Below are 22,447 nucleotides of genomic sequence, written 5' to 3' on the forward strand. Positions count from 1 at the left end.
ATCACCCCCGGCAACCAAATTTTAATTTGATTTTATATGTTTTAAAGTTTAATTTGTTTTATTGCCGGGTTTTAGTGTCCCCCTCCACCCCCCCACTTTTAGCCAGGGGCACTTGTAAAATGTGTGTTTTTTAGTGCCCTAAAAAAAAACAAAAAAAAAGGCACTTGAAAAGTGTTTGGAGTGTTCCCCCCCCCCTTTTAAACAGGGGGCACTTGACTTAATTGATTTTTTGTTTTGCAACAAAAGAGTTGTAGAGCTGTTGAGTTGGGAGTGACTTAGCCAGTCACGTGATGTTCACAAGACTCAATAAAACCCCAGCCAGTTGGGTTCGGGAGATCCACGACGAGGCAGGTGGTTGTGAGCCTGGTGGGTGAACCTTTTGCTAATAAACCAACTAGTTCTTAATAGCAATGTGTCGCTATGAATTCTTAAGCAAAGAACCCATGAAGCAAATATATTACACTAATGAACATGAGTTCACAGCATAAAATGCCCCAACTCTGGCACTAAATTGGCAAACACACTCAGAGAGGTCAGAGGATGGCTACTGCAAAAAATGGAAAACTCTCACATTGGTGCTCTTTGGAGGTTGGAGGCTGAGACAGATTTATTAGCGTTGAGGAGAGGTAGCTTTACTTTACATTTAACTGTCCTACAGCTGATCTAGGGAGTGCTTGATGGAGCAATGTAGGGGGAGCGTTACGATGGATCTACCTGGGCTGTGCTGAACTGAGAGCTCTTGATGCTGACCGTAGACATTGCCAGGGTTGTTCTTATAGCAACAGATTTGTCGCAATACGCCCTTTTATGTCAATATTCCCCACCTTCCACACTGATGTGCAATGAGTCTGTGTTGTCACTCACTGTATACGTGGAGGTGAATGTGCTTCTCATCCCTCCCCGCTGCATTGGTAGCAATACAAACGTATTTGCCGTTGTGCTGGGTCTTTGCTCTGGGAATTTGAAGGATATGACCACCTGGAATGGAAATGGGAAGAGATCAGATGAGAGAATATGCAACTATAGTCCAATGAAATATTTAAAATGAATACGGTGGAAACTATTCCATCAAGAAGTGAAAATTGAGCTGTGTTCTTTGGGTAAATCAAGAACTCTTTCGGGATGGATTTTTGGTTCTGCTCATATCGGGGCGGTAATGGCGGCGGGGCGGTAATGTTTGCGCCCGGGCGTTACACGCCTCCCTTGGGGCGCTAGGCCGGCTGAGCAACTGGAAATGCCGAGCTAAACAGTCGGCCTTGGAGTGCTGTAAGAGAAGCCTAGGGGGGAAAAAAAACACCAAAAACATTCCCAATAAATAACTCACACCACCACAACATGAATCGCAAAAAAACCCAATGACACTAACGGAAGTCGTCATTACTTACCTCACTGTAGCCGCGACAGCTGGGACTGCCTGCTTTCACAGGCAGTCCCAGCAGGGGGCGTGCTATGGGCGGACAGGAGTCAAAAATCCAGCCGGTGTCACAACCAGGGGCGTTGCACACTGGCTCACCACTTCCAGGCGTTAGTGCTCCGCGCCCCCTCGAAACCGGCACCGAATATCCCGGCGGGGCGCTGGAAGCTGGCCGCCCAACCGGAAGTGCTTACCGCCGCCATTTCCGCCCATCCGGGGCGCTAACAGGGGCGGCAGAAGACCGAAAATCTAGCTTGTGTACGTGATTGATTTCAGCCTTCAGAATTTCTTCTTGTGTATCCAACAATTCTTCGACGTTCTAGGTCTCCAGATCGAAGGGAATGCATCCTACTATGTCCTATTTGCTTTCAATAACTATATTCAAATAAGTATGGTAGGCTTATTGTTTTTAAACATGAATAGTTAGAGGAAACATCCATAATCCCCCTCCATCTCCCCCTCCTTGCGGCATTGACCCAGGGTAGAATATGGTTCCACGGGCAATGGCCACTCTCTGGTCGCTCACCCAATTCTTTATATGAGAGTCTGAACACCGAGTGTCAGCAGGATTGAACCAAACCAACGCGCTCCTCACCCAATGACCACACAGCTCGTTTTCCACCGAGGGTCACTGAGTGTCAACTGGGAGCAGGAATACTGGCTATTTTACTGGGAATCCTGGTGGTGCCCTGACTGAGCCTAGCTACCTCGGCACAGGCTGAAAATTGAATGGAGAAGCTTCCCTGGTCAGTATGGCTCAGTTCACACTGACCACTGCATTCACTCGCTGAGCAATGGGAGAGCTAGAGTTCTGATTTTGAATCAACTCCAGGCTTCAACCTAATCCAAGATTGAATGAAAAATGAATAACATATTAAGGTTCAAAACATCTTTATATATAACATCGCCAGGATCTATACTCCTGAATCTGACCAATTGCCTAATTGATACATTGTCGGGTATTACCAGAACGTCTCCAAATGTCAGCTGTGACTCAGTGGGTAGCACTCTCGCCTTTGAGCCAGAAGGTTGTGGGGTCAAGTCCCACTCCAGGCACATGAGCACATAAATCTAGGCTGACACTCCAATGCAGTGCTGGGGGAGTGCTGCACTGTCGGAGGTGCCGTCTTTCGGATGAGACATTAAAACCGAGGCCCCGTCTGCTCTCTCAGGTGGACGTAAAAGATCCCATGGCTACTATTTCGAAGAGGAGCAGGGGAGTCATCCCCGGTGTCCTGGTCAATATTTATCACTCAATCCACATCACTAAAATAGATTATCTGGTCATTGTCACATTGCTGTTTGTGGGAGCTTGCTTGTGTGCAAATTGGTTGCCGCGTTTCCTACATTACAACAGTGACTACACTCCAAAAGTACTTCATTGGCTGTAAAGTGCTTTGGGATGTCCTGAGATTGTGAAAGGTGCTATATAAATGCAAGCCTTTCTTCATATCAAACACTCTTACATAGAGAACATTTGAAATGCTCATCTTATATCACAATAGATGCCCATAAAATGGGCACTTATAATAAATTGGTTGTATGGAGAATGTATCTTACTGACTTGTCTAAGTGGTATGAAGAGAGATACCTGTATGATTAGTACTCCTTCTCTGTCCTCTCGTGCTTTGAGTGTTCAATAAGCTTGCCAGACACAACTTGGGAACAACTATTTTGTGCAGAATCGGCACTTCAGTTTCATCATGAACAGGGGATGGAGGGCGATGGACAGCACTCTCAGACGATGATATCATTGGAGAGGTCAAAGGTGGCTTACTCACACATACCCTCGCCCCCACCCCCCACCCTCCCATTTTTCTCCTCAACCTCTCTCACCTGGGAGGATGAGGATTTCGGTGCTGGACTGTAGCAGGTGTCCATCTTTGAACCATGTGATGTCTGCTGCAGGAACCGCTCGGGATTCACACGTTAACCAAATGGGGTTGTTCACCACGACATTAGCATTCTCTGGATCTGGGCCAAGTACGGTGGGAGGCACTGTATGAAAAAAACACAAGCAGGCCCAGATGTGAATCGGGACTGACTGAACTCTATTCAATCCCAGCACCAAACTACACATTCCAGGGGATTGATGGCTTTCAGGATTTTCTTCTTTCAACCTTTCAAACAGAATCTTTCAGAAAGGAAAACATCAACTCACAGTCAAAATTCAATATTTTTATTTTCCTTTATTAAGGCAGCTATTATGTTTTTTCCTCACAGAGGCAGGTACAGAGCAATCTTGAGTTCCTGGGAAAGCATTCGTTAGGGTCATCATCATAGGCAATTCCTCAAAATCGAGTCAGACTTGCTTCCACTCTAAAAGTGAGTACGCAGGTGACTGAACAATCCAATACGGGAATCACAGTCTCGGTCACAGGTGGGACAGACAGTGGTTGAAGGAAAGAGTGGGCGGGGAGTCTGGTTTGCTGCATGCTCCTTCCGCTGTCTGTGTTCGGCGATGAGACTCGAGGTGCTCAGCGCCCTCCCGGATGCTCTTCCTCCACTTTGAGCGGTCTTGGGCCAGGGATTCCCAGGTGCCAGTGGAGATGTTACACTTTATCAAGGAGGCTTTGAGGGTGTCCTAGAAGTGTTTCCTCTGTCCACTAGAGCTTGCCGTGTAGGAGTTTCAAGTAGAGCACTTGATTAAGGAGTCTCATGTCAGGCTTGCGAACAATGTGGCCCACCCAACCGAGCTGGTCGAGTGTGGTCAGCGCTTTGATGCTGGGGATGTTGGCCTGGGTGAGGACACTGATGTCGGTGCGTCTATCTTCCCAGTGGATTTGCAGGATCTGAGCGGAGGCAGCACTGGTGGTATTTCTCCAGCACTTTGAGGTGTCTGCTGCATATAGTCCATGTCTCTGAGCCATATAGGAGGGCGGGTATCACTACTGTCCTGTAGACCACAAGCTTGGTGCCAGATTTGAGGTCCTGGTCTTCAAACACTCTCTTCCTCAGGCGACTGAAGGCTGCGCTGGCACACTGGAGGCGGTGTTGGACCTAGTCATCGATGTCTGCCCTTGTTGATAGTAGGCTCCCGAGGTGTGGAAAATGGTCCACGTTGTCCAAGGCAGAGCCGTGGATTTTGGTGACCGGAGGGGCAGTGCTGTGTGGCGGGGTCAAGTTGGTGGAGGACCTTTGTCTTATAGATGTTTAGTGTAAGGCCCATGCTTTCATACGCCTCCGTGAAGGTATTGACGGTGGCTTGGAGTTCGTTCTCTGAGTGTATGCAGATGCAAGCATCTTCCGCGTACTGTAGTTCAATGACAAAGGATGGGGCAACCTTGGATCTAGCCTGGAGACGACTTAGGTTGAACAGGTTCCCATTGGGTTCTATAGTTTAGTCCCACTCCAGCGGGGAGTTTGTTGATAGTGAGATGGAGCATTGCAGCAAGGAAAATCGAGAAGAGGGTTGGTGCGATGACACAGCCCTGCTTGATCCCGGTCCGGATGTGGATTGGGTCTGTGGTGGATCCGTTGGTCAGGATCACGACTTGCATGTCATCGTGGTGCAGGCGGAGGATGGTGACAAACTTTTGGGGGCAGCCAAAACGGAGGAGGACGCTCCATAGTCCCTTACGGTTAACAGTGTCAAAGGCCTTTGTGAGGTCAAAGAAGGCCATGTACAGTGGTTGGTGCTGTTCCCTGCATTTCTCTTGTAGTTGTCGCGCGGAGATCATGTCCATTGTACCCCTTCGTGGACGGAATCCGCATTGTGACTGTAGGAGGAGCTCCTCAGCCACAGGGAGAAGATGGTTGCGGAGGATTCTTGCCTCGACTTTTCCAGTGGTTGACAGCAAGAAGATTCCTCTGTAGTTACCGCAGTCGGACTTGTCCCCTTTTTTGAAAATGGTCATGACTACGGCATCTCGGAGATCTCCTGGCATGCTCTCCTCCTTCCAGATAAGAGAGATGAGATCATGCATTCATGCCAATAGTGCCTCTCCGCCATCCTTTAGTGTCTCAGCGGGGATTCCATCTGCTCCTGATGCCTTGTTGTTCTTGAGCTGACGGATGGCTTTTTCGACCTCATGAGATGGTGGCGGGTAGCATGCTGCCGGATGGAGTCGAGGACACTCGAAGGCAGAGTCTCGGTTAAGGAGATCTTCGAAGTGCTCCTTCCAGCGGGCCCTGACTGCCTTGGTGTATAGTTAGGGTAAGAGGTGATGCAATAAGTCTTGATTTCAGTATAGTAAAGATGCAGGGACACGAGTCTGGAGCTCCAGAGGAATGAGCAAGGCATTGCCAGAGTCATATTGATAAAAGAGAGAGAGACAAGAAAGGAGAGGGAGAGTTTGGAGATTAGAGATGAGGGTGATAAGAGGAGGAAAAGATCACCGATGAAATGAAAAGCTTTTCCATTCAACACCATACACCTGGGTCTACTGTATAGCAGTGGGGAGCCCTAATTAAGTACAATACATTAAATCTTCTCCCTGAACTTCACCACTTTGACGTTGTGTCCACATTTTTTTCCTGTGCCTTTGTGAAGTGCTTTGGGACTTTTGCTTAATGTTAAAAGCACTATTTTTAACATTAAGAACACAGCACTGTTTATTTTAAAGACATTTTTGCATTTAATCAGAGACCAAAGCCATGTCATCATCTGATTCTTCAGACTCTTCTTTCTTCTCCTCTTTCTTTTCTTCAGCAACAGCACCTCCAGCTGGAGCAGCATCTCCTGCAGCACCAGCAGTTACAGCACCTCCAGCAGGAGCAGCACTTCCTGCAACACCAGCAGTTACAGGACCTCCAGCTGGAGCAGCACTTCCTGCAACACCAGCAGTTACAGGACCTCCAGCTGGAGCAGCACTTCCTGCAACACCAGCAGTTACAGCACTTCCAGCTGGAGCAGCATCTCCTGCAGCACCAGCACAGTTACAGGACCTCCAGCTGGAGCAGCACTTCCTGCAACACCAGCAGTTACAGGACCTCCAGCTGGAGCAGCACTTCCTGCAACACCAGCAGTTACAGGACCTCCAGCTGGAGCAGCACTTCCTGCAACACCAGCAGTTACAGCACTTCCAGCAGGAGCAGCATCTCCTGCAGCACCAGCAGTTACAGCACTTCCAGCAGGAGCAGCATCTCCTGCAGCACCAGCAGTTACAGCACCTCCAGCAGGAGCAGCACTTCCTGCAACACCAGCAGTTACAGCACTTCCAGCTGGAGCAGCAATTCCTGCAGCACCAGCACCTCCAGCTGGAGCAGCACTTCCTGCAACACCAGCAGTTACAGCACTTCCAGCTGGGACAATCACAAGCTTGGCATTGCCAGCAGTGATGACATCATCCACATTCTTGCCTTTCAGCTCACTGACAACCTTGTTCAGCCGCTCATCATCGGCTTCAAATACCAACACTCAAGAATCTGCATGATGTCTTTTGAAGATGGCGCGTCATTGCCACCCAATACAGCGAGGAGGTAAGCTGCAATGCAACGCGAGTGAAGCGGACACACACACGCTGTCCGACACACGCTCGACCCGCAATAAAGTTTTCGTTGTTGCTTGCATGTCACTGCCGCTGACGCCTCAATGCAGTGTGAGCTGTGCATCATCATAGAAATTTACAGCAGGGAAGGAGGCCATTTCGGCCCATCGTGTCCACGCCAGCCGACAAAGCGCAATCCAGCCTAATCCCACTTTCCAGCTCTTGGTCCATAGCCCTGTAGCTTAAGGCACTTCAAGTGCACATCCAAGTACTTTTTTAAATGTGGTGAGGGTTTCTGCCTCTACCGCCCATTCAGGCAGTGAGTTCCAGACCCCCACCACCCTCTGGGTGAAAATATTTCCCCTCAAATTCCCTAAATCTCCAACCAATTACATTAAATCTATGACCCCTGGTTGTTGACCCCTCTGCTAAAGCAAATAGGTCCTTCCTATCCCCTCATAATTATATACACCTCAATAAGGTCTCCCCTCAGCCTCCTCTATTCCAAAGAAAGAAAACCCGCCCTATCCAATCTATCCTCATAGCTAAAATTATCCAGTCCAGGCAACATCTCCCTAAATCTCCTCTGTAACCTCTCTAGTGCAATCACATCTTTCCTGTAATGTGGTGACCAGAACTGCATGCAGTACTCTAGCTGTGGCCTAATTAATGTTTTATACATGTCCTCAAAATGGAGCTGAGATCATTACCTTGAACATGAAGGCGGAAAAGCTTTTCTGTGGTTCCCGCTGGGTTTTCGGCTAGACAGACGTAGCCAGCTGTGTCAGATACCTGCACCGAGTGAATCTACAGGAAAAACACCACAAACATTGTGTGAGTGCAATTTCAACCCAAAGCCAGACTCAGCACAGAATAGAGGCGGAGTTTCCTCCACAGCTGGGAGGGCCCTTGGTCAATGGATTTGATTCCGACAGAGATAATCCAATACATTATAGAAACATAGAAACGTAGAAATTTACAGCACAGAAAGAGGCCATTTCGGCCCATCGAGTCCGCGCCGGCCGACAAAGAGCCACACGGCCCTCGATCAGCAGCCCTGAAGGTTGCATATAAACCTATGAATGTCATGTATGTAGCCACACTGTAACACCACTGTATTACTGTATACACTCAACCTAGATGCACATCTTGACAACAAGGGGTGAACTTGTGGGAAACACTCCTTACCCGATCACACAGGTATAAAAAGGGAGGTCCCACACAGGGTCATCGTCTTTGGAGTCCTGTAAATAAAGAGTTGAGGTCACAGAGTGACCTTGTCCCCAGAATGTGCATCGTGTGGTTTCATACTGTAGAGTAAGGACTTTACATTGGCGACGAGAAACGGGAATTCACGACCCACGAGAATGGCCACCAGTAGCACAGAGGAACGGTACTGTGTTGGGGAAGACTGGGACGATTTTGTCAAGCGACTTCAGCAAAGCTTTGTTACGAAAGAATGGCTGGGGGATGCAGCGGCCGACAAGCGAAGGGCTCATCTTTTGACCAAAGACTTACGTGCTCATGAAGGACTTACGAACACCCGAAAAGCCGGCGGACAAAACCTTTGAAGAACTTAGCAAATTGATCGGGGAGCACCTCAAACCGGCGAGTAGCATACATATGGCCCGACACAGATTCTACACCCACCGACGTCTTGAAGGACAGAGCATACCGGACTTTGTAGCGGACCTCCCACGTTTGGCCAGCCTCTGTAAGTTCACAGACGCCTGCAGGGGGGAGATGCTAAGGGACTTCTTTATCGAGGGCATCGGTTATGCGGGAATTTTCCGCAAATTAATTGAGAACAAGGATTTGACCTTGGAAGCGGCGGCGTTGATGGCTCAAACTTTCATGGCGGGGGAGGAAGAGACGAAAATAATATAAGCGCGCAATTCTGCCTCTAACGCAGCGATGGATCAGGGAGTCAACATCATCAATACGACTCAGAGACCCGCAGGCAGGGGCAGTCCGACATTCCCCAGGCAGCAATAGACCTCAGAGTAGGACTCCAACAGAGACAATGGCAGGCTGAACGGACATTCACGCCATCACAGTGGACAATGCGGCCCGGAATGGGGCCATTGATACCCACTAATAGGGTACTTCAGAGCAGTCAAAAGGACAGTCAGCACGGAATGCCTGGCCATAGTCCCTTTGTTCCCAACAATGGAAACTTTAGCTCATGCTGGAGGTGTGGGGAGAAACACTCAGCTAGATCTTGCAGATTTCAACAGTTTGTCTGCAGGAACTGCAATCTCAGCGGCCACTTAGCTCGAATGTGCAGGAAGCCTGCAACCAGATTAATATATGAGGCGGATGGACCAGAAGAGGGTTCTTTGAGGCAGGATGACCTTTGGGGCAAATCAATGGATGCAGAGGTGCAGCGGGTCCATGTGGCGAATATTAACAGTTCATACACCAAAACGCCAACAATGATGATGAGGGTTTTATTAAACGGTATCCCTGTACGCATGGAGCTGGACACTGGGGCCAGCCAGTCACTCATGGGCGTTCAGCAATTTGAGAAGCTATGGCCACTTAAAGCCAGTAGACCCAAATTAGCACGTATTGAGACATAATTACAGACTTACACTAAAGAAATCATTCCGGTGCTAGGCAGTGCAATGTTGACTGTCACACACAATGGGGTAGTGAATCGGCTGCCGCTTTGGATTGTCCCGGGCGATGGTCCCGCACTGTTGGGGAGTAGCTGGCTAGCCGAGATGAACTGGAAATGGGGGGATGTTCACGCAATGTCATCTGTGGAGTGAAGTTCGTGCTCACAAGTCTTACAACAATTCGATTCACTATTCCAATCTGGCGTCGGGACTTTCAAAGGCACTAAAGTAGTGATACACATCACCCCGGACACCAGGCCAGTGCACCACAAAGCCAGAGCGGTGCCGTATGTGATGCGGGAAAAGACCGAGAATGAATTGGACCGGCTGTTGAGAGAGGACATCACCTCGCCTGTTGAATTCAGCAACTGGGCGAGCCCCATCGTTCCCGTCCTAAAAGCGGATGGTTCTGTCAGGATCTGTGGCGACTACAAGGCCACCATCAATCGGGTGCCCCTACAAGATCAATACCCCCTCCCGAGAGCGGAGGACCTTTTTGCCACGCTGGCAAGCGGCAAGCTGTTCACTAAGTTGGACCTCACTTCAGCCTATATGGCCCAGGAACTGGCCGACGAATTTAAACTACTGACCACCATCACCACACACAAGGGACTGTTCATTTATAACAGGTGCCCGTTTGGCATTCGATCAGCGGCCGCGATTTTTCAAAGAAACATGGAAAGCCTGCTTAAATTCATTCCTGGATCGATCGTATTCCAGGATGATATCCTCATCAAGGGTCGAGACACCAAGGAACACCTCCACAACCTGGAGGAGGTGCTACGCAGACTGGACCGGGTCGGCCTGCGACTCAAGAAGTCTAAATGTGTGTTCTTAGCTCCTAAGGTTGAGTTTCTGGGCAGGAGGGTTGCTGCAGATGGGATTTGGCCCACCGAATCCAAAACAGAGGCGATTCGACGAGCACCCAGGCCCTGCAACACATTGGAGTTGCGTTCATTCCTGGGACTGTTGAACTATTTCGGGAACTTTCTGCCGAACTTGAGCACGTTGTTGGAGCTGCTACAGGTGCTCCTGCGTAAGGGTTGCGATTGGTTTTGGGGAGACTGTCAGGAATGGGCTTTTGATCGGGCGTGAAACCTACTTTGTTCAAACAAGTTGTTGACCCTGTACGACCCCTGTAAAAAATTGGTTCTGACATGTGATGCATCGTCCTGTGGGGTTGGGTGCGTGTTGCACCAGGGCAATGCTGAGGGTCAACTACAACCTGTGGCTTATGCCTCCAGGTCGCTCTCTCAAGCAGAACGGGGGAATGGGATGGTCGAAAAGGAAGCGCTTGCATGTGTCTATGGTGTACAAAATATGCATCAGCACCTCTTTGGTAGGAAGTTTGAATTAAGAGACGGACCACAAGCCATTAACATCTCTGTTGTCAGACAGCAAGGCTATCAATGTTAACGCATCTGCTCGCATACAGCGATGGGCTCTCACGCTGGCTGTTTATGACTACTCCATCCGGCACCGGCCCGGCACTGAAAACTGTGCCGACGCGCTCAGCAGGCTTCCACTGGCCACAACTGAGGGGGCAGCGGAGCAAAGCAGCGAGATGGTCATGGCTGTCGAATGCCTTTGCCAGCGCAGGCTCCCCATCACAGCCCGCCAGATCAAAATCTGGACAGAGATCCCCTCCTATCCCTGATTAAGAAATGGGGATTGGGGATTGGGCACCTGCACACGGAGCATGCCCTGAGGAGGTCAGACCGTTCCACAGACGGATGGATGAGCTCTCCATCCAAGCTGACTGCCAACTATGGGACAGCCAGGTAGTTATGCCCCAGAAGGGCAGGGAGGCATTCATCAGGGAACTCCACAGCGAGCACCCAGACATTGTGCTGATGAAGGCCATTGCCCGGTCACACGTTTGGTGGCCTGGAATTAATTCAGACCTGGAACACTGTGTTCGCAGGTGCACGACGTGTGCCCAGCTGGGTAATGCCCCCAGGAAGGCCCCGCTCAGTCCGTGGCCCTGGCCCACCAGGCCATGGTCACGCATTCATGTTGACTACGCGGGCCCATTCATGGGTAAGATGTTCCTTATTGTAGTAGATGCGTACTCGAAATGGATTGAGTGCATCATTCTGAATTCATGCACGTCATCCACCGCCGTGGAAAGCCTACGTGCGATCTTTGCAACCCATGGCTTGCCGGACATCCTGGTTAGTGATAATTGCCCATGTTTCACAAGCTACGAATTCCAAGAGTTTATGTCGGGCAATGGCATCAACCATATCAGGACTGCGCCGTTAAAGCCGGCCTCCAATGGCCAGGCGGAACGTGCGGTCCAAATCATTAAGCAAGGTATGCTCAGGATTCAAGGACCCTCCCTACAATGCCGCCTATCGTGTCTCCTGCTGGTCTATAGATCCCGACCGCACTCGCTCACGGGGGTCCCGCCCGCAGAGCTACTAATGAAACGGACACTCAAAACTCGGTTGTCCCTCATTCACCCAATCCTGACCAACATAGTTGAGGGCAAGCGCAAGTTACAAAACGAGTGCCATGACCGTAATTCGAGGGGGAGAAGTATAGAAATAAATGATCTTGTATTCGTCCTCAATCATGCCATAGGGCCCAAATGGCTTGAGGACATTATAATTGACAAAGAGGGTAATAGGGTCATCGTGGTAAAACTCAACAATGGTCAGATATGCTGTAATCATCTGGACCAAGTATAAAAAAGGTTCAGCATCGACCCGGAGGAACCTGAAGAAGACCATGTGATGGAGCTCACAACACCGCCAGTGAACAAGCAACACGGGCAATCAGAAGAATGCACAGTCCCTGCGGTCAGCCTGGACAGGCCGGAATCACCACAGACAGACACTCACATCAGTGTCCAACAACCAGAGCCCCAACTGCGGCGCTCCACAAGGGAGCGTAGACCGCCTGAAAGACTAAACCCGTGATCCCAATAAGACTTTGGGCAGATAGGTGATGTCATGTATGTAACCACAATGTAACACCACTGTATTACTGTATACACTCAACCTCGATGAACACCTTGACCACAAGGGGTGAACTTGTGGGAGACACTCCTTACCTGATCACACAGGTATAAAAAGGGAGGTCCCACGCAGGGTCATTGTCTTTGGAGTCCTGTAAATAAAGAGTTAAGGTCACAGAGTGACCTTGTCCCCAGAATGTGCCTCGTGTGGTTTCATATTGTAGAGGAAGGACTTTACAATGAACAATGAACAATGGCGGAAAGATAAAGAGCACTCAGCCCAACCAGTCCGCCCCACACAACTGTGACATCCCTTACACTGAAACACTCTCCTGGGAGAGGCAAAAAAAGATAAAAACCCAGGCCAATTGGGGAGAAAAATCTGGAAAAATTCCTATCCGATTCATCCAGGTGATCAAAACTAGTCCAGGAGATCACCATGGCCATATTCGATTCCCTGCAGTACTTACCATCGTATCTGCGCCAGGGAACAAAAAGCTATCCAGTCTAATCCCACTTACCAGCTTTAGGTCCGTAACCCTGCAGGTTACGGCACTTCAAGTGTCCATCCAAGCACCTTTTAAATATGTGGTGAGGGTTTCTGCATCCACCATCCTTCCAGGCAGTGAGTTCCAGACCCCCACAACCCTCTGCGTGAAGAAGCCCCCCCTGAAATCCCCTCTGAACCTTCGGTCGGATTTCCAGAGCTCTCACCTGTAGAGTGCTGCTACCATTCAGAAGCTGGTGTCTGTGGTCTGCAGCAATGGGTAGGCCGTCTCTGAGCCAGGAGATGGACGGTGGGGGGTTCCCGGCTGCCTCGCAGCGCAGTTGAACTGTTTTGTTGACAATCGACACCTGCTCCTCTCCAAACTCCTCACGTTCTGCCTGAATAACAGGAGGGACTAGAGAAAGGGAAATAAAGACGAATGCGGGAGAGGAGTTGGTTACCGTCAGAGAAAGCACACAACTGCAACAAAATACAGGACATTAATAAACTTGCAGAATGGGCATAAAATTGGCAAATGAAGTTCAACACAGATAAAGGTGAGGTATTAGATTTTGGTAGGATGCGAGTCTCGGTGGGGTAGAGGAACACAAGGATATCGGAGTACAAATACACAAATCGCTAAAAGTTGCGACACAGGTTAGCAAGGCCATAAAAAGCAAACCAAGCACTCGGGTTTATTTCTAGAGGTATAGAATTAAAGCTATGCTAAACCTGTATCGAACCTTGGTTGACCACACTTGGAGTACTGCGTACGGTTCTGGTCGTCTTATTATAAAAAGGATATAGAAGCACTGGAGAGGGTGCAGAGAAGGTTTACAAGGATCATACCAGAAATGCGAGGGTATACATATCAGGAAAGGATGAACAGGCTGGGTCTCTTTTCTCTTGAAAAAAGGCGGCTGAGGGGTGACCCAATAGAGGTCATTAAAATGATGAAAGGTTTTGATAGAGTGGATACGTAGAGAATTTTTTCACTTGTGGGGAAGAGCACAACTAGAGGCCATCAATATAAGATCGTCACCAAGCAATCCAATCGGGAATTCAGAAGGAACTTCTTTACCCAGAGAGTGGTGAGAATGTGGAACTTGCTACCACAGGGAGTGGTTGAAGCGAATAGTATAGATGTAGTTAAGGGGAGACGAGACAAGGATATGAGGGAGAAGGGAATAGAGGGTTATGCTGATAGATTTAGATGAGGAGAAACGGGAGGAGGCTCGAGTGGAGCTTAAACGCCGGCATGGACTGGTTGGGCCGAATGGTCTGTTTCTGTGCCATATACCCGATGTAATCCGATGTCATCATCATTTAATTCTTTTAATGATGAATTACTGCCAACTAGGAGTGGGATTCTTCACCCGAATGATAGGATTTGAACAATTACAGGTTTGGTCTGACATAGTGACGCGTTTGTCCAATTTGATTAATATTGGCAGTCTTTTCAGAAAGTGGGCTACAATTGATGAGAAACAAAATATTGCCCCTTTAGGGCCAGATTTTCGGCAAAAACAGTAACGATACGTGTACCGTTCGCGCTGTGCTACCGGTATTAGCCCAAACTTTCGGCCTTTACGTCTGCGCCACGGTGTATCGATAAGGGGGGTGGTGGGGTGGTGGGGGGGGGGTGGGGGTGGGTGTGGGGTGGGGGTGGGGTGGGGGGGGTGGTAGGGTGGGGGTGGGGGGGTGGTGGGGGTGGTGGGGGGTGGTGGTGTGGGGGTGGTCGGGTGGTGGGGTGGGGGTGGTGGGGTGGGGGGGGGGTGGTCGGGTGGTGGGGTGGGGGTGGTGGGGTGGTGGGGTGGGGGTGGGGTGAGGGTGGGGGTGTGGGGTGGGGTGGTGGGGTGGGGGTGTGGTGGTGGGGTGGGGGTGGGGGTGGGGGGGTGGGGTGGGGGTGTGGTGGTGGGGTGGGGGTGGGGTGGTGGGGTGGGGTGGGTGGGGTGTGGGGGTGGGGTGAGGGTGGGGGTGTGGGGTGGTGGGGTGGGGGGGTGGGGTGGGGTGGGTGGGGGTGTGGGAGTGGGGGGGTGGGGTGGGGGTGTGGGGGGTGGTGGGGTGGGGGTGTGGGGGTGGTGGGGGGGTGTGGGGTGGGGGTGGGGGAGGGTGGTGGGGTGGGGGTGTGGGGGTGGGGTGGGGGTGGGGGTGGGGGTGGGGGTGGGGGTGGGGGTGGGGGGATGGGGTGGGGGTGTGGGGGTGGGGTGGGAGGGGTGGAGTGGGGTGGGGTGGGGGTGGTGGGGTGGGGGTGGGGGGGGGAGGTGGGGTGGGGGGTGGGGGGGTGGGGTGGGGGTGTGGGGGTGGGGTGGGGGTGGGGGTGGGGGTGGGGTGGTGGGGTGGTGGTGGGGGGATGGGGTGGGGGTGTGGGGGTGGGGTGGGAGGGGTGGAGTGGGGTGGGGTGGGGGTGGTGGGGTGGGGGTGGGGGGGGAGGTGGGGTGGGGGGTGGGGGGGGTGGTGGGGTGGGGGTGTGGTGGGGGTGGGGGTGTGAGGGTGGGGGTGGGGGGGCGTTGCGCAAGCATTCGCGGCGCAAAAACACGAGTTTCGGCAAATTTAGTCTGGGGCTGGGAGCGCTGCGGGAGAGGCCTTGGGAGTGGGGCAGGGAAAAAATTCCAACAAACATTCCAAAAACATTTACAAGATCCATATCTAATTGAATCACTGAAAAAAAGACAAAAAAATAAAAACATTAACTTACTTTTTTTTTGCAGGTTTTCATACCTACCACTGCTGGCAGGGCTGCACTGCAGGTTTGACCTGTTGCTATTCTGGGCGGGACGTGCGGGCCGGGAGAGTGCCGCAAGTCAGTCGCAAACGCAATCCACCTCTCTCCACCTCTCCCCGGCCGCAAAGAGGTACCCGAGGATCCCGCCTGGCTTTGCGACCGGGGTTTCACTGCGAAGGGTGAAATCGCGGCGAAAACCCAGTCGCAAACTTCTCGAAAATCCAGCCCTGAATGTGTGTGCCACCGTTCCATTTATGTAGCAACTTTAATGTAAAAAGAACCCCCCTAACGCACTTCACATAATAAATGTGTGAGGACACGGGATGCCAGGCCAGAAAGAGAAAGATTGAGGGCTGATCAAAATATGGCTTTGAAGAGGTTTTTTTAAAGTGGGGAGAGAAATGGGAGGCAGAGAGGGGGAGGCAGGGAATTCCAAAGGGTAGGATCCAGGTGGCGATGAGAGTTGGAGGTTGCACAAGAGGCTAGAAACATTGTGCACCGGGGGGGAAGGGGCAGGGGCATAGAGCTGAAGAAGATTGTGGAGATAGGGTGGTGAAGCCATTGAGGGACTGAAAGACAGGGATTTGAAATGCAAGACTTTAGGGGACAGGGAGCCAGTGTCGATCAGTAATGGTCTGCTTGTTCTGGGGGCACTGTGGATCTGGCTGGATCTGCATAAGGCAAGGTTAACGTAAATCTGACTTTGCAGTTACCTACCTGATCCCACGAGATAATATCCCATCCCGGGCACCCCACTGGGATGTGGGTGTCGTGGGCAAGGCCAGCATTTATTGCCCATCCCTAATTGCCCTGGAGAAGTTGGTGGTGAACCTCCTTCTTGAACCGCTGCAGCTCTGGAGAATTCAGTTGTGTGGGAGGAGGGGGGTGCTCACTGCGGCCTTGTCTGCACCCAATTTCCCGATTAGCCTATTAGGTTTCAAGAATGCAGTCATTCCCAGAGAACTTGCTTTTTCCATTGAACTTGCTCAGGCCACCCCAAAGCATTTCACAGCCAATAAATGACGTTTGAAGTGTAGTCACTGTGGTTATGTCGGCCAAAGTGGCAACCAATTTGCGCACTGCAAACTGCGATAAAACAAGCGAGCAGATAATCTGTTTTAGTGATGTTTGCTGAGAGATTAATGATGGCCAGGACACCGGGGGGGGGGGGGGGGTGAACTCTCGTATTCTTCCCCAAAATGGTTCTTCAGGATCTTTCCCAACCGCATGGGCAGGCAGAACAGTTTAACTGTTCATCCATAAGGCAATGCAGTGCTCCCTCAGTGCTGCATTGAAGTGTCGGCTTAGATCACAGGTTCCCAAACTGGGGGCAGGGGCAGCACTGAGGTATCAGGGTGGGATGGTTGCGAGGAGGACGCTCGCTGTAACTCACTAATTTCACCATAGGTGGCACTGTAACACTTCTCTCAACTCTCAGTCTGATTCCCAACTGCGCTCGCTCCAAAATCCAGGCACTCCTGCAAACAATTCCAGCCTGCAGATATTTTCAATACTTCTCAGGGTGTCGTTCAGTTAGAAAATAAATGTTGTTTGCCTCCTGGGTCTGTGCAGCATAAATGTAATTTATGGGGAGTGCTGGTGAGCCCTGCAGTCCCCGATGTCATCGAGAAATAAATCGATATTAGCAGGTCCCCCGACATGTCACGGCAAATATCTGCTGCGCTGTGGAAGGCCTGTTCTCTTTTGTCTCTGCACCAAAAGCCTCAGGAGCCCTTGGGTCGCTGTGATGTTTAAAGAAAGGAAGAAAGACTTGCATTTATATAGCGCCATTCACGACCACCGGACGTCTCAAAGTGCGTTACAGCCAATGAAGTACTTTTGGAGTGCAGTCATTGTTGTAATGTGGGAAACGTGGCAGCCAATTTGTGCACAGCAAGCTCCAACAAACAGCAATGTGATAATGACCAGATAATCTGTTTTTGTTATGTTGATTGAGGCATAAAATTTGGCCAGGACACTGGGAATAACTCTTCTGCTCTTCTTCTAAATAGTGCCGTGGGATCTTTTACATCCACCGAAGAGAGCAGACGGGGCCTCGGTTTAATGCCTCATCCGAAAGACGGCACCTCCGACAGTGCAGCACTCCCTCAGCACTGCACTGGGTGTGTCAACTTAGAAAGTGAATAGATAAATAGTGGTCCTTTTAAAAACCTGTCCCGGTCTCAAAAACACTTTGTTGCCCACTGCTCTGCACCTTTCGAGAAAGTTTCTTTTGCCCTGCTTGGACCTGGTGATGCTGCTTGCTTGGCGAGATCTCAAATAAATGAACAATTGTATCATTGATATTTGCGCAAGAACATTCAAATTGTCTCACTCACAGGTTTATCTTATTGAAACATACAAGATACTGAGGAGGCTCGACAAGGTAGATGCAGAGAGGATGTTTCCCCTCGTGGGGGATGTAAAGTCCTTACTCTACAGCATTAAACCACACGAGGCACATTCTGGGGACAAAGTCACTCTGTGACCTTAACTCTTTATTCACAGCACTCCACAAGTGATGACCCTGCGTGGGACCTCCCTTTATATACCTGGGAGAGCAGGTAAGGAGTGTCTCCCACAAGTTCACCCCTTGTGGTCAAGGTGTGCATCTAGGTTGTGTGTATACAGTAATACAGTGGTGTTACATTGTGGTTACATACATGACATCACCTTCCCCTCCCCAAAGTTTTGTTAGGATCATAGGTTTAGTCTTTCAGGTGGTCTACGCTCCCCCGTAGAGCGCCGCAGTTAGGGTTCTGGTTGTTGGACACTGACGTGAGTGTCTGTCACCTGTGGTGATTCCGGGCTGACCGCAGGGACTGTGCATTCTTCTGATTGCTCTTGTTGCTCGTTCACTGGCGGTGTGGTGAGCTCCATCTCGTGGTCTTCTTCAGGTTCCTCCGCATCAATGCTGAACATTTTTTTTTTTACTTGGTCCAGATGCTTACGGCATATCTGACCATTGTTGAGTTTTACCACGAGGGCCCTATTCCCCTCTTTGTCAATTACAGTATCCTCAAGCCATTTGGGCCCCATCGCGTGATTGAGGATGAATACAGGATCAGTTATTTCTATACATCTCCCCCTCGAATTATGGTCATGGTACTCGTTTTGTGACTTGCGCTTGCCCTCAACTATGTCGGTCAGGACTGAGTGAATGAGGGACAACCGAGTTTTGAGTGTCCGTTTCATTAGTAGCTCTGCGGGCGGGACTCCCGTGAGCAAGTGCGGTCGGGATCTATAGGCCAGCAGGAGACGCAATAGGCGGCATTGTAGGGAGGGTTCTTGAATCCTGAGCATACCTTGCTTAATGATTTGGACCGCACGTTCCGCCTGGCCATTGGAGGCCGGCTTTAACGGCGCAGTCTGACGTGGTTGATGCCATTGCCCGACATAAACTCCCGGAATTCATAGCTTGTGAAGCATGGGCCATTATCACTAACCAGGATGTCCGGCAAGCCATGGGTTGCAAAGATCGCACGTAGGCTTTCCACGGTGGTGGATGACGTGCATGAATTCAGAATGATGCACGCAATCCATTTCGAGTACGCATCTACCACAATAAGGATCATCTTTCCCATGAACGGGCCCGCGTAGTCAACATGAATGCGTGACCATGGCCTGGTGGGCCAGGGCCACGGGCTGAGTGGGGCCTTCCTGGGGGCATTACCCAGCTGGGCACACGTTGTGCACCTGCGAACACAGTGTTCCAGGTCTGAATCAATTCCAGGCCACCAAACGTGTGACCGGGCAATGGCCTTCATCAGCATAATGCCTGGGTGCTCGCTGTGGAGTTCCCTAATGAATGCCTCCCTGCCCTTCTGGGGCATAACTACCTGGCTGTCCCATAGTTGGCAGTCAGCTTGGATGGAGAGCTCATCCATCTGTCTCTGAAACAGTCTGACCTCCTCAGGGCATGCTCCGTGTGCAGGTGCCCAATCCCCAGTCAGGACACATTTCTTAATCAGGGATAGGAGGGGATCTCTGTTTGTCCAGATTTTGATCTGGCGGGCTGTGATGGTGAGCCTGCGCTGTCAAAGGCATTGACAGCCATGACCATCTCAGCTCTTTGCTCTGCTGCCCCCTCAGTGGTGGCCAGTGGAAGCCTGCTGAGCACGTTAGCGCAATTTTCAGTGCAGGGCCAGTGCCAGATGGAGTAGTCATAAGCAGCCAGCGTGAGAGCCCATCGCTGTATGCAGGCTGATGCGTTGGCATTGACAGCCTTGCTGTCTGACAACAGGGATGTTAATGGCTTGTGGTCCGTCTCTAATTCAAACTTCCTACCAAAGAGGTACAGATGCATCTTCTTTTACACCATAGACACATGCGAGCGCTTCTTTCTCGACCATCCCATATCCCCGTTCTGCTTGAGAGAGCGACCTAGAGGCATAAGCCACAGGTTGTAGTTGACCCTCAGCATTGCCCTGCTGCAACACGCATCCAACCCCATAGGACGATGCATCACATGTCAGAGCCAATTTTTTTTTTTTTTAAAACAGGGGTCATACAGGGTCAACAACTTGTTTGAACAAAGTAGGTTTCGCGTCCGATCAAAAGCTCGTTCCTGACAGTCCCCCCAAAACCAATCGCAGCCCTTATACAGGAGCACGTGTAGCGGCTCCAACAACGTGCTCAAGTTCGGCAGAAAGTTCCCGAAATAGTTCAACAGTCCCAGGAATGAACGCAACTCCAATGTGTTGCAGGGCCTGGATGATCGTCGAATCACCTTGGTTTTGGATTCGGTGGGCCGAAACCCATCTGCAACAACCCTCCTGCTCAGAAACTCACCCTCAGAAGCTAAGAACACACATTTAGACTTCTTGAATCGCAGGCCTACCCAGCTCAGTCGGCGTAGCACCTCCTCCAGGTTGTGGAGGTGTTCCTCGGTGTCTCGACCCGTGATGAGGATATCGTCCTGGAATATGATCATTCCAGGAATGGACTTAAGCAGGCTTTCCATGTTTCGTTGAAAAATCTTGGCTGCTGATCAAATGCCAAACGGGCACCTGTTATAAACGAACAGTCCCTTGTGCGTGGTGATGGTGGTCAGTAGTTTAGATTCGTCGGCCAGTTCCTGGGACATGTAGGCTGAGGTGAGGTCCAACTTGGTGAACAGCTTGCCGCCTGCCAGCGTGGCGAAGAGGTCCTCTGCTCTTGGGAGCGGGTATTGATCTTGAAGGGACACCTGATTGATGGTGGCCTTGTAGTCACCACAGATCCTGACAAAGCCATCCGCTTTTAGGATGGGAACAATGGGGTTCACCCAGTCGCTGAATTCAACAGGCGAGATGATGCCCTCTCTCAACAGCCAGTCCAATTCACTCTCGATTTTTTCTCGCATCACATACGACACCGCACTGGCTTTGTGGTGCACTGGCCTGGCATCCGGGGTGATGTGTATCACTACTTTAGTGCCTTTGAAAGTCCCGACGCCAGATTGGAATAGTGAATCGAATTGCTGTAGGACTTGTGAGCACGAACTTCACTCCACAGATGACATTGCGTGAACATCCCCCCATTTCCAGTTCATCTCGGCTAGCCAGCTCCTCCCCAACAGTGTGGGACCATTACCCGGGACAATCCAGAGCGGCAATCGATTCACTAACCCGTTGTGTGTGACAACCAACATTGCACTGCCTACCACCGGAATGATTTCTTTAGTCTAAGTCCGTAATTGTGTCTCAATACGTGCTAATTTGGGTCTACTGGCTTTAAATGGCCATAGCTTCTCAAATTGCTGAACGCTCATGAGTGACTGGCTGGCCCCAGTGTCCAGCTCCATGCATACTGGGATGCCATTTAATAAAACCCTTATCATCATTGGTGGCGTTTTGGTGTATGAACTGTTCGCCACATGGACCCGCTGAACCTCGGCGTCCATCAATTTGCCCCAAAAGTCATCGTGCCTCAAAGGACCTGGTCCCTCCGCCTCATCTATTAGTCTGGTTGCAGGCTTCCTGCACATTCAAGCTAAGTGGCCACTGAGATTGCAGTTTCTGCAGACAAACTGTTGAAATCTGCAAGATCTAGCTGAGTGTTTTCCTCCATAACTCTAGCATGAGTTAAAGTTTCCATTGTTTGGGACAAAGGGACTATGGCCAGGCATTCTGCGATGACTGTCCCTTTGACCGCTCTTAAGTACCCTATTAGTGGGTGTCAATGGCCCCATCCCGGGCCGCATTGTCCGCTATGATGGCGCGAATGTCCGTTCAGCCTGCCATTGTCTCTGTTGGAGTCCTACTCGGAGGTCTACTGCTGCCTGGGGGTGTCGGACTGCCCCTGCCTGCCTGCAGGGCTCATTGATGATGTTGACTCCCTGATCCATCGCCGCGTTAGAGACAGAATTGCGCACGTACATTATTTTCGTCTCTTCCTCCCCCGCCATGAAAGTTTGAGCTAACAACGCCGCCGCTTCCAAAGTCAAATCCTTGGTCTCAATTAATTTGCGGAAAATTCCCGCATGACCGATGCCCTCGATAAAGAAGTCCCTTAGCATCTCCCCCCTGCAGGCGTCTGTGAACTTACAGAGGCTGGCCAAACGCCGGAGGTCTGCTACAAAGTCCGGTATGCTCTGTCCTTCATGACGTCGGTGGGTGTAGAATCTGACTCGGGCCATATGTATGCTACTCGCCGGTTTGAGGTGCTCCCCGATCAGTTTGCTAAGTTCTTCAAAGGTTTTGACCGACAGCTTTTCGGCTGTTCGTAAGTCCTTCCTGAGCACGTAAGTCTTTGGTCCGCAGCTGGTCAAAAGATGAGCCCTTCGCTTGTCGGCCGCTGCATCCCCCAGCCATTCTTTCATAACGAAG

At 50.7% G+C, this 22,447-nt stretch overlaps 1 protein-coding gene across 1 annotated transcript in view; it reads right to left on the reverse strand.

Moving 5' to 3' along the window:
* The window catches only part of LOC139233090 (hemicentin-1-like), a 530,358-nt gene that overhangs the window by 179,881 nt on the left and 328,030 nt on the right, over window positions 1-22,447 (reverse strand). The window contains exons 56-59 of the mRNA XM_070863608.1: window positions 13,141-13,328; window positions 7,554-7,650; window positions 3,251-3,412; window positions 865-978 (exon numbers count right to left, since the gene is read on the reverse strand). Of these exons, the coding sequence (XP_070719709.1) occupies window positions 865-978; window positions 3,251-3,412; window positions 7,554-7,650; window positions 13,141-13,328 (561 nt within the window). The remainder of the gene's footprint in view (window positions 1-864; window positions 979-3,250; window positions 3,413-7,553; window positions 7,651-13,140; window positions 13,329-22,447) is intronic.

The sequence above is a fragment of the Pristiophorus japonicus genome, chromosome 20 (genome assembly GCF_044704955.1).
Source record: "Pristiophorus japonicus isolate sPriJap1 chromosome 20, sPriJap1.hap1, whole genome shotgun sequence".
Classification (NCBI taxonomy): Eukaryota; Metazoa; Chordata; class Chondrichthyes; family Pristiophoridae; genus Pristiophorus; species Pristiophorus japonicus.